Genomic DNA, 13,529 nt, shown 5'->3' on the forward strand with positions numbered 1-13,529 from the left:
TGGCTTCATTAAGCTAACCACTGTAGACTCTGAGAAAAATGCAGAAGGTAATGTTGGATTAAGAAATAACAAGCAAAGATATTGTTTTGGTTTAAAAATTTATGAAACCCAAATACTTTAAAATTCCTTAAAGTTCACTGTCACATTAGTGCCAAACTAAAAAAATCCAAACAACTTAGGTTTTTGAAATTCACCTCTTCACTTATGGTACTTCAATTTATTTTGAACCACACTGAGTAGCATGAGATGGTCAAAGTTTTTTTTTTTTTTTTTTTTTGGTACTCATATCATAATTTTTAAGAAAGGTGATGTAAAATATCACAAAAGCAAACATGCAAATAGGGTATCCTAATTCTCAAATGATGACAAGTTGTTTTAGAGGCTTGTAGGTGCTCTCAGACCCAGGGCACATACTAATTTAGTTTGATGTTCAGGTTCAGTAGTTCAGTCGTGTCTGACTCTTTGCGACCCCATGGACTGTAGCCCATCAGGCTCCTCTATCCATGGAATTTTCTAGGCAAGAATAGTGAAGTGAGTTGGCATTTCCTTTTCCAGGGCATCTTCCTAACTCAGGGATCAAACCCGAGTCTACTGCGCCTCCGGCATTGGCAAGAGGATTCTTTACCACTGTATGAACTGGGAAGCCCCAACGTATTGTTGCGTGACTATTATGTGCGGATACCTGGCCAGGCGGAGGTCTGTAAGGTTTGTAGGAAACTTCACCTTGGGAAGTCTGTTATGTAAATAAAGGAAAACATCCTCTTTCATTCAAGAGCTTTTTAAAAAATGCAACAGTATACCAGGAAAGTCTGAGGCATAATAGCTGCTTCTAACAATAGGGAGGCTGAGAAAGATAGAGTGATGTTGGGGAAATTTCTTGCAGGAGTAGGAAAACTAGAGATGCTCACTCTCCCAATTTTTGGTAGATATTCTTTTTTCTCAGAAGTTCTAGATTAAACATTTCACTATGAAGCAAGCTGGGGTGGAATTTACTCTTCTCATTGTCTCCTGTGATATGTTTTAATAATATGTTGAAAAAGTTATCCTTTCCGATGGCTTTGAGCTGGGTTTTGCAAAGAATAACATCTTCTAAAGTTTGCTTTTGGAATGTAGCTACCTGCCATGTCAAAGTTGAACATGTACCCAAATTAACACCAAGTTGAGAACCAATGAACATGATTTGCTTCTGCTTTAGGTGGAAAGAATTAGGACGGCAGCATTTGTTTTTTGAATTACAAATTACATTAGATGGTTAGATAAGCCTTGGAATATTTTCCAGAAATAAAACTGTTAAGTCACATATATCACTAATAAGTTTTAAATGTCCTTTAACTTCAAAGTAAGTATCTTGAAACACTATGATATCTTAGTAAATAAATATTTCTTTTACATTATCCAGTAGCCAAAGACACTGTTCATTTTACTTGTAGTTTGAGATTTGTGGCTACATTACAGCACCAAGTATTAGAGAAGAAAGGGCTAGATGAATCCAGGGCAACCTCTGAAGGAAGATAGCATCCACCATACATTACCTATGCATGTTTTCTCATCTGAATCGAGCCGGTATCCATGGTTACAGGAGCATCGGGGTCCCCCAACTGCATGTTCACAGTGATGGGAACAACCACCATTGTTCTCTTCACAGCTATTGACAATTTCCAATTCAACCCCTTTCCAAAACAAGCAAAGGGAGGATTATTAGCATAACAACAGAGAAATATGAATACATGGCAATAATGGGTACACTCTCTCTCTGTTGGGAAGAGGACAAACTTTATTGGAAATTTGTCAACACTCTGAGCATATAAAAGTTTGAGAACTATTAAGCATTGGACATATCTGACACTGAAGTGAAGTGGTTCAATCACGTTCAACTCTTCGTGACCCCATGGACTGAGCCCTCTAAGGTTCCTCTGTTCATGGAATTCTCCAGGCAAGAATACTGGGTAGCCATTCCCTTCTTCAGGGGATCTTCCCAACCCAGGGGCTGAACCTGGTCTCCTGCATTGCAGGTGGATTATTTACCATCTAAGCCACCAGGGAAGCCCTGCACATATTTATATCATATCAAAATAATAATAAACCTATAAATAATATTAAAATAATGAGGTAACACAGAAAGGCAATGAGTCCACCGGTGGTTATTAAACACACCTTAAAGGATACTTCCCTATGGTAATTTCTGGTATTTTCAGAGTGTAAATATATATGTGTGTGTGTGTGTGTGTGTGTATTGAATCAATGATCAGAAAGCAAATAGTTTGCCAGTTGACATATCTGTTCTCAAACTAATGGTATGTTAATATGTGCCCCTTTCCTAGGCTGTGAGCACTGTTAAAAACGTATGGAACAAAGTAATGGAACAAAAGTATGAACACAAAACCTGTGAGTTAGCTGATTATATGTAACTAGCATCATGTTTATAGCTATGATGTATACACGAGTCATTTTGTATGTAAACATCCTATTAATGCAAACACCAATTTGCTGATTGTGGTACATGCCACTAATTTGGGGCATTAGAGGGGACATCCACCTCAATATACAGATGCCAATTTTCCTGAGCACACAGGTATTATAATCATTTTCTAAGTGAGAAAGTGAATAATAAAAGCATGTTTTGAACCATTATGAAAAATACAGAATTAGGTACTCTGCTATTTTCACCATTGGTCTCTATTGTTCTTCGTTTGTGTTGCCTGGACACACCACTAACGAGAGTGACTACCTTGGTTCATTTCCTTTCATTTTTACCTCCTGAATCCTTTGAAAGAAGAAAGATGGGCAAGAACAGAACAAAGGCACTCAGGATTGTGGCATTCTTTGAGAACCTATATTACCATTCACACTGCTGAGGTGTCTGCTATTTTTCTTGTATGGTTACTGTACAGAAATCATACTCCCGAATCCCAGCATCCTGTCTAGGGTAGGCAGCAGCCTTACATATTCCAGAGCAGCCAGGACATATCCCTGCCTTTGTGCTCATCGCTCTGTGCCTTCATCATCTTGTATCACCCAGCTCATAACAGATGTTCAAAAATAGGTTTTGAATGACTGAATAAACAAAAGAAGGATTATGCTAATCAATTTATTGTTGAAAATAAGAATGCCTTTGGGTTTAGAAACAGCTAGTTTAGGACTGAGCTAAATGAGAAAGCTAAAGGAAAGATTGAAATAATTAAGGGAACTGATATTTTTCACAATATGTTAACATATACTCTTTAGGGAGACATATTTCAAATTTTGGCTCTGATTCTTGTTTTTCTCCTGTGATCAATGCGGCTCTAAGATTGCTGGAGATAATTTACTTTAAATATAAATGGCATTATTATAACCTCACAAAACCTATATATATGAGGCTAAAACAAGTTCATACTCACCTATAACTTACCACCAGAAGTAAATGTTTTTGATATGGATGATACAGTTAAACTATAGTACCTAAAAATATGTTTTAAAAAGTTTAAAAACTGATCCCTGTGGTTTCTCATAGCAAACAATCATTATTTGCTCAATATATTAAATATGCATTAAATGTATATGGAATTTAAGTTCATTATATATTTCCTGGTAGTTGTAGAAAGTTTTATTTAACCATGCTGGATCTGGAAATTTTAAATTTCTAACCACAAGATAGTGATAGCTCATTCATAGAGCACATTGAGGATTCAACATTTATGCTATTCAGTATTTTGAGAACTTCTGAAAAGAAAAGACATAGGTACAAAATATCATTGTCTTAGGAAAAATTTAAAACAATATGCCTAAAATAGGCTGCTATATGAAGAACACATAATTTATTGTTAAATATGACCACGTTCTGAAAACACTTACTCCACCTACAAGTTTTGAAACATTCATTTTCACCAAGAAAGTTTAGTATGTCAGTTAGTAAATACTGAGGTCTGGTGAGAGCCACACAAAGAACTTAGCCAAATATTCACATAAGGGAAATAAATGTAAATATACATTCAACCAAATGAATTCAACTCTAGGGCAAATTGCTTTCCCAAGTAAATTCTACGAAAGCTTGAACCTCACGACTCATTAGCAATAACGGCCCCTTCTTTCATGACAACTGAGAATGCACCAGTCTGATTGCAGGAGTTTTTATTTCAGGCATCTGTAAAATGTCCTCATCTCCTAAACCTCTGACCACATTAAAAAGCCAAAATATTAATAGTACAGAAAAACCCCTTGACATTTCTCTCTGCCTGAAAGAACTCCTTGGGGCACCAAGAGAAAGACTTTGGAAAAAGTTATATCCTAATTAGTTAATTCTTCCCTTCCATCTTATTTAGTTTGCTCTTTAAAAGATAAATATCACCGCAGCAAAACTGTCCTGTCTTTAAGCAGTAGAAACAAACCAACAGAGCTTATGGCTATACTGGCAACCCAGGCATTAAATAAATGTAGAGCTTTATGCAGTGGACGAGAATGAAGAAGTTAGTGACCTTAAGACTGTCTCTTCATGAGAGAGCTTAGATAAGAACACTAGCTGATCTATTCTGTTTGTCAATATCTTTATTCTTCTTCTTGATCAAAGCTGATCAAGAGATGTATGATGTACAAAAACACATAACAAAGTTAAAAGGATAATATATTTGGAGCTTAGAGACACTAGTTCAAGTCCTAGTTCAGTCACTGACTAATTTTGTATCATTGAACTTTGGGCTTTGGCCCTGATAGGAGAGAACTGGAAAGGGCACCTTTGGAGCTGAGATCAGAAACCACACGTGGTACTGCCATCTAGGGCTGCCTCTCACCCTGCTGGTTCTTTTGTTCTTGCTGGCTCCTTTCCCCTGAGTTTTGCACTGGAGTTATTAGTGTCCAATAAATATTGCAGGACAGAGGTGGTGATGGATGACAGACTCCTCACAAAGGAGACACATGGGTCCAAGAGAGCCCCAATCCAGAAGACCTGAGGCTTAGTCCTTGTGGTCTACAAAGAGGATCATGATGCTGACCACATTCTGTGGACTCTGGGCTCCTATTTCATCAAATTAAAATGAGGGGGTTGGCCTTCTAAGCTCCCACTCCCACCCTATTCCAGTGGAAAACATTCTAAGGAGCTCTTACTTCGGCAAGTTATTCAGCACAATCCTTTCATTACTCTTGCTTAATACTTGTAAAATGCCACACATTCCTAGGCTGCGATCACTGTCACTTACTGTAACACTGTTTCCCATCAGCTCCCAGCTCAAAACCAGGTTGGCAGGCACAAGTGAAAGATCCGACTGTGTTCACACAACGATGGCTGCAGGGAGCAAGCCTTTCAGCACACTCGTTTATGTCTGCAGAAACAGACACACAGGAGCTGTGTCTTTGAAGGTGGAATTAAGACTTATTTACAAACTATAAACACAAACGAAAGCATCCCCTCCCCTTCAACCCCTAACAATGCCAACAAACATAACAGCAAAATATCACACAGGTTCCATATTTGCAAATAAACCAATGTAAAATGACAAGAACTCTGCGACAGGTCTCACTCATGTTCTGAAACACTTTTTTCTATTAGAACCTACTTATTGTTGTTTAGTCGCTCAGTTGTGTCCAACTCTTTGTGATCTCATGGACTATAGTCTGCCAGGCTCCTCTGTTCATGGGATTTGCCAGGCAAGAATACTGGAGTAGGTTGCCATTTCCTTCTCTAAGGGATCTTCTCAACCCAGGGACTGAACCCACATTGCCTGCACTGGCACGTGGATATTCTGTACCGCTGAGCCACCTGGGAAGCCCCATGAGAAACTACTGCTATCTATTAATTTGAAGAAAGAGAAAACAAACAAAAATAGACCTTTTCTATCCCCTAACAATACAGATAGAACACTTTAATTTGTCATTGTGAATATATATCACATTCTTAACCAAAATTGGTATCTCTCTGACTTAAGACAGTACAAGTGGCCCCACACAATGCAGATTTGGAGTCTTCTTAAGTAGCAATCCATAGTACATGTTCCACATATGATTGTCACAGTGCCATTTAAAACCTGGTGCCCTCTCTTTCTCGACACCAAAAACAAGTCTATTCAGTATAACATCATTTTGTAGCCCAGGTAGTTTATGCTCCCCTTACTCCACCCCTGCCTTAAATGGATAGGTTTCATCATCATTTTCCCAAATAGAACTTCCTCCTTATATTGTCCTGCATGTCACTCCCATCAGAACTCTTAATTTAAGAGAAATGCTCATCTTTCTAAGGTATTACAAAACTCTAAATAGGCAGTAACTTTGGGGACAGTCTTTTTAGGAATAATGCACCAGATATCAAAATAAAAATTTGAAAAAGATATTCTATAAATTATGGCTATATATATTTCTCAATTTTCCGCAGGTATTTAATAAGATCCTAGTTTGTGCCACATACAGAGCAAGGTAGGTTCTACATAAACAGAGGACCAAGGCAGAAATGTTCTCTGTCAGAAAAGTATGTTTAACAATCCACAGAAAGTTTTATCTTATTTTTGGCTTCAAGGAAAAAAAAACAAAACTAACTTAACACTAATTTTTATGTATAATTCTTTTTCAATTTCTCAAAGCATTTATCAGTCACATTAGTCAGGAAACATTTTGTATTTTCTTAATTAACCCCAATAAACTGTTTTTCATTTCATGGAAGTGTCATGATAAAAAATGAAGGATTCTGTGATTTCTCAGAAGTTCTTAAAACAAAGACAGTCCCACAGGAATGACTTCATTTATCAGTTCTGGTCATGAAGTAATTTATCACTTTCATCTTTGAATTGAAGTATGTCTGTTTTGCTATGTCTAGGAAATGGAAATATGTAACCTTGTATTTCTAGAGTTTCTTTCTCTTTGGTTTTAATTATTCCAAACTTCTGAGAACACTCATTTGCACATACTTGATTTTCAAAGGTTAGCTCCACCTTCTGTAGCCTATAATAAAAAAAACCCTGTGCAATTATGGAAGGTTTTGAAATATTAATTTTGAAATTCACTTCAGAATGAAAAACAGAAAACAAAAAGAATTAATTCTGAAAGTACACCAGATTATTTTTTGTAACTAAAAATTGCACTGAGCTTTTGTATTGAATAGTATCATAAAAAATACCTTTCAGAATGATCAAATAAGAATATAAGTGTTTCTTTTTAAGCATAAATGAAAACACCTTTCTCCTAGCTGTTCTGACTATTCAAAACTGAATTACCACAAAATTGCAAACAATTACCCAATTAATCCATCAGCTTCAACTTCTTACCTGCACAGGCCTTTTTGTCTTCAGACAGTTGGTACCCTGGGTGACAGGCACACCTGGCCACGCCATTCTCGCTCTGACAGATGTGGGCACATCCATTCCCACCCGCGCAGGGGTCCATCTCTAGAAGCAATTAAGCAGTGATAGTCTGCAATTCATTAACTGTAGAAAAATGTGCAGAGCAGAAGTGTAGAGAAAGATACAAGAGAACTGGGACCAGAGGGCTTCTCACGTTAGGATGGTAAGCCCTTTGGAAAGTCTTTCCCACTTTCAGACGACACTCATGCAACAAAATGTTCCCCATTTTCTGATCTGAACTCCAAAATCTGAACAAATCTAAACGTGAATCAAGGTCAAAGAACTGGCTAATTTTACTCTTTTTAAAAGTTTATCCGCTGTACTCTTGTTCCCAAAGTTAAGTAGAGTGAGCAGGAAATCATCCACACACCTGTGCATTCTTTTCTCCTTCTCTCCCCACTTATTTTACTCATTTGCACAGAAGTTATCCTCATATAAACCTTTCACCTCCTCTCGATTTCCTCTGCCTTGGAATAAGCAACCACGGTGTGAAGAAAAGGCCAACTGGAGTAAAATGGAAGAGTCTTAGCTACAGCTACCATGGAGATGGAATAAAGAAGTTCACATCCCACTGAAATTAGTCAGTGACCTCCTTCTGACCTCCTCCTCTTACTTGCTCTTTTCTTGGTCTCAGTCATATTCTTTGGAAGTCCAAAGTAATGTAAAGCCACACATCCTATCCAGATTACCTCCACACAGAGCTTACTTGTTGAATTCACAAGTTAAGTGATCCTGGTCTAAATATGAGAAACAGCCTTGTCTACATTATAAGCTGCTGGGGTGGGAATTTCTACTCTTGCATGCTCCCCTTTCCTTTTTTAAAATAATGCACAGAATATAAAAAAAACAAAACGATGAATAAAGCTACCTTGTTCCCACATTTACCCAGTTTCATTCAACCACTATCATACATAAATGCTTGCATGCTTTCATTACTTTCTTGCAAACCATTTCAGACTTTATGAAAATATAAGTGATAGAAACATCTCCTATCTATCTATCACAGATACAACACACATTGTTCTGCTTCTTGCTTTTATGTAGGGGGAGACTGAATTAAATCTGTAGATCAATTTGGGGGAATATTGTCATTTGAACAATATTGGGTTATCTGATCCATGAACACGAGATGGCTTTCCATTTATTTTAGGATATAACTTATTTTACCAATGTTTTATAGTTTTCATTACATAATTTTTGCACTTCTTTTGTTAAATATGTTCCTATGTCTTTTATCGTATTCAATGCTATGGTAACTAGAATCATTTGTTAATTTTACTTCCAGATATTTTAGTTGCAAGTGTATAGAAATCCAATTGATATTTTACATTTTGATCTTTTATCATGTAACTTAGCTGGATTTCCTTATTATTCTAATAGCTTTTATTTTTTAAGGTGTGTTCCTTAAAATTTTCTGTTTCAAGATCCTGTCATCTGCAAAGAAAGATATTTTACTTCTTTTCTAATCTGGATGCCTTCTATTTTCTTGCCCTTTTGCTTTGGCTATAATGTCCAGTACAATGCTGAATAGAAGTGGTATGAACAGATATCCTTGCCTCATTCCTGATTAGAGGAGGGAAGCTTTCAGCATTTCACTATTAAGTAAATATTAGCTGTGTGTTTCTCATAAATTCCATTTATTGGTTGAGGAAGTTCTCTTTTATTTCTAGTTTGGTGAAATCTTTTATCATGAAAGGGAATTAAATTTTGTCGTTTTTTTTTTTTTTTCCTGCATCTATTGAAATGATAAGGTTGGCTTTAATATGGTATATCTTTAAATACATAATTTTTAGATGTTGAACCCATCTTGATTTCCTGAGATAAATCTGATTTGATCATAGTGTATAGTTCCTTTTATGTGTTGTTGGATTTGGTTTACTAGTATTTTGCTGAGGATTTTTACATCTACAAGCAAACAAGATTTTAGTCTGTAGTCTTTTTTTGTGAAATTTGTGATTTTGGTATCAGGGTAATACTGGCTTCATGGAATGAGCTTGGGATTATTCTCTCCTCTTATATATTTTGGGACAACACTTTTCAACTGATGAAAACAACTCAGAATCCCATACTGAGCAAAATTACCCTGCAGGAATGAAGGAGAAGCCAAGACATTCCCACATGATGGAAAACTAAGAGAATTTATCTCTAGCAGACTATTCTAAAATTATGTCACTTTTTTTCTACATAGAAAGGAAATGATTTTTAAAGAAATGAATAATGGAGCACCAAGAAAAAAAGAAAGAACAACAGCATAAGAAAGAAAGAGTAAGAATAAGAAAAATATGTATATATACATATATATACAAAATATTATATATGCATTATACATATGCTATATAGAGAAACATATATAAATACAATAAACTTTACTTCCCCTCATGAATCTCCTAAATTATACTTAATAACTGAATAAAACATAACATTGTCTAACATGGTTCTAAATGTACATAGAGAGAATAGTTAAACAATTATATAGGAATGGAAAAGAGTAGAGAGAAAGTAGTTAAGGTGTCATACTTCACTTGAACTGGTAAAAATGATACTACTGGTAAATAGTTATACACAATATAATACCTGACAACCACGAAAAAACTAGGTAAAGATATACATTCAAAACTGTTATGAATAAAGGGAAATGGAATTCTAAAAAAATGTTACAGTAGTGTATAGGAAGACATGAAAATATTCAGAAAAATTTAATAAAACAGAAATAAAAACAGGAAAAAAAATCAAACCAGTTGTGTCATTACATGACTACATTCATGTAAATGACTTACTACGCCAATTAAAAGGCCCAGTTTTGAAGAATGACTTAGAAAACATGACCTAACTATATGCTGTCTACATGAAACTCACTCTGAAAATAATGATATAGGCTAGTAAAAAGTAAAAGGATGGAAAAATGCATATCATACAAACATTGATCAAAAGAAAGCAGGAATGGCACCATTAATATCAGATAAAGTAGATTTCAGCGCAAAGAAGATTACCAGAGACAGACACAGTATATAATAATAAAAAAATACTAAAAAGGGCCAATTCACCAAGAAGACATAACAATCCTAAATGTAGGGATTCCTGGGTGGCACAGTGGTAAAGAATCTGCCTGCCAATGCAGGAGATGCAAGAGACAAAGGTTCGATCCCTGAATCAGGAAGATCCCCTGGAGGAAGAAATGCCAAACCATTCCAGTATTCTTGCCTCAAAGGTTCCATGGACAGAGGGGCCTGGTTGGCTACAGTCCACGGGGTCCCAAAATGTTAGGCATGACTGTGCATGCATGTATAGGCACACATAAGCACCAAACAACAATACTGCAAAATGTGGAAAGCAAAAGCTGATAGAAATGAAGGAGAAATAGACAAATTCACAATTTTGGTTGTAGTCTTTATCTCTACTCTTTCACCTATTAAGAAAAGAACAACCAGAAAGAAAACCATCAAGAAAAGCCACTATCAACCCATAAGACCTAGTTGACACTTATAAAACACTACATTCAACAACAGCAGGATATATATTCTTGTCAAGTGCCGACAGAACATTAAACAAAAGATATTTTATTTGTGATCCATAGACTGTAAAAAAAACTCAATTGAAAATAAAAATCATCAAGTTGAATAAAAATAAAAATTCAATACCAAAAATTTGAGGACACAGTTAAAGCAATGCTGAGACGGAGAGAAAGAGGGAGAGATTTGTGGTACTAAATCCACTGGAAATGATCTCAAATCAATAATCTAAGCTTCCACTTCAAGAACTCAGAATAAGAAGAGCAAAATAAATCCAAATCAAGTAGAATGAAGAAATAGTAAAAATGAGGTCAGAAAGCAAAAAAATTAAAAACAAAAAAATAGATAATATTATTGAAACAAAGAGTTGGTTCTTAGATCAACAAAATTGACAATGGTGACTGACAAGAAAGTAAAAAATACAAATTACCACTGTTCGGAATGAAACAGGTTATTACTATAAACTCTGATGACATCAAAAGTATAGTAAGACACTACTATAAACAACTCTGCTGAATTTGACAACTTGGATGAAATGGGCTAATTCCGTAAAAGAAATGCAAACAATCACAATTCAATCACATGAAACAGAGAATGTATAAAGCTCTATAAATCTGAAAAAAATTAATTCATAATTTAAACATTTCCCAAAGAGAAATTTTCCAGCCTAGATAATTTCACTGAATAATCCTACTAAACTTTTAAGGAAGAATTAACATCAATTCTAAAATTTCTTCTAGAAAATAGAAGAAATACTTTTTAGCTTATCTATTTTATGAAGCTAGTATTATTCTGATACCAAAGCCCAGCAAAGACTTTCTATTTATAAAAAAGAAAAAGAAAATACTATAGACCAATATCATTCACCAATACAGACGCAAAAAATCCTTCACAAAATTTTAGCAAATAGAATCCAGCAATATATACACACAAATTACACAGACCAAGGAGGATTTTTGCAGCATAAACAGCTGGTGCAATATTTAAAATCAATGTAATTCTTCGTATTTACAGAATAAAGAAATTCACATGATCATATTAATTAATGTAAAAAATCTGACATAATTCAATAGGGAAAACCACTAGACCATTCAGGTATGACTAAATCAAATCCCTTATACAGTGGAAGTGAGAAATAGGTTTAAGGGACTAGATCTGATAGACAGAGTGCCTGATGAACTATGGATGGAGGTTCGTGACATTGTACAGGAGATAGGGATTAAGACCATCCCCATGGAAAATAAATGCAAAAAAAGCAAAATGGCTGTCTGAAGAGGCCTTACAAATAGCTGTGAAAAGAAGAGAAGTAAAAAGCAAAGGGGAAAAGGAAAGATATTCCCATCTGAAGGCAGAGTTCCAAAGATAGCAAGGAGAGATTTTAAAAAAGCCTTCCTCAGTGATCAATGCAAAGAAACAGAGGAAAACAACAGAATGGGAAAGACTAGAGATCTCTTCAAGAAATTAGAGATACCAAGGGAACAGTTCATGCAAAGTTGGGCTTTATAAAGAACAGAAATGGTATGGACCTAACAGAAGCAGAAGATATTAAGAAGAGGTGGCAAGAATACACAGAAGAACTGTACAAAAAAGATCTTCATGATCCAGACAACCATGATGGTGTGATCACTCACCTCGAGCCAGATATCCTGGAATGTGAAGTCAAGTGGGCCTTAGAAAGCATCACTATGAACAAAGCTAGTGGAGGTGATGGAATTTCAGTTGAGCTATTTCAAATCCTGAAAGATGATGCTGTGAAAGTGCTGCATTCAATATGCCAGCAAATTTGGAAAAGTCAGCAGTGACCACAGGACTGGAAAAGGTAAGTTTTCATTTCAATCCCAAAGAAAGGCAATGCCAAAGAATGCTCAAACTACCACACAATTGCACTTATCTCACATGCTAGTAAAGAAATGCTCAAAATTCTCCAAGCCAGGCTTCAGCAACACGTGAACCGTGAACTTCCAGATGTTCAAGGTGGTTTTAGAAAAGGCAGAGGAACCAGAGATCAAATTGCCAAGATCCGCTCAGTTCAGTTCAGTCGCTCAGTCCTGTCTGACTCTTTTCGACCTCATGAATCGCAGCACGCCAGGCCTCCCTGTCCATCACCAACTCCCAGAGTTTACTCAAAAATCATGTCCATTGAGTCGGTGATGCCATCCAGCCTTCTCATCCTCTGACGTCCCCTTCCAGTACTTTGGTCATCTCATGCGAAGAGTTGACTCATTGGAAAAGACCCTGATTTGGGAAGGATTGGGGACAGGAGGAGAATGGGATGACAGAGGATGAGATGGTTGGATGACATCCCCCACTCGATGGACACGGGTTTGGGTGGACTCTGGGATTTGGTGATGGACAGGTAGGCCTGGCGTGCTGCGATTCATGGAGTCGCAAGGAGTCAGACACGACTGAGCAACTGAACTGAACTGAACACAATATTCATGACAAAAAGAAAATGGGAGCAGTGAGAACTTTCTCAACCTAATAAAAAGCATATACAAGAAACCAAAAAGCATATACAAGAAACCTATAACCAACATTATGCTTAATGATACTGAATTATTCCTCCCTGACATTAGGAACAACACAGAAATGCTTACTTACATTGCCAGATGCAACATAGTGCTACCATAGCTCACGCAATCAGGAAGAAGAGGAAATAAAAGGATCATAGATCAGATAGAAAGAAATAAACTATTCCTATTTGCATATTACATGATTT

General features: G+C 36.2%; 1 protein-coding gene across 1 annotated transcript in view; it reads right to left on the reverse strand.

Moving 5' to 3' along the window:
* The window catches only part of LOC136172965 (EGF-like and EMI domain-containing protein 1), a 559,648-nt gene that overhangs the window by 35,142 nt on the left and 510,977 nt on the right, over window positions 1-13,529 (reverse strand). Inside the window, exons 7-9 of the mRNA XM_065942121.1 lie at window positions 7,227-7,346; window positions 5,172-5,294; window positions 1,533-1,670 (exon numbers count right to left, since the gene is read on the reverse strand). Of these exons, the coding sequence (XP_065798193.1) occupies window positions 1,533-1,670; window positions 5,172-5,294; window positions 7,227-7,346 (381 nt within the window). The remainder of the gene's footprint in view (window positions 1-1,532; window positions 1,671-5,171; window positions 5,295-7,226; window positions 7,347-13,529) is intronic.

The sequence above is a fragment of the Muntiacus reevesi genome, chromosome 8 (genome assembly GCF_963930625.1).
Source record: "Muntiacus reevesi chromosome 8, mMunRee1.1, whole genome shotgun sequence".
NCBI classification, from domain to species: Eukaryota; Metazoa; Chordata; class Mammalia; order Artiodactyla; family Cervidae; genus Muntiacus; species Muntiacus reevesi.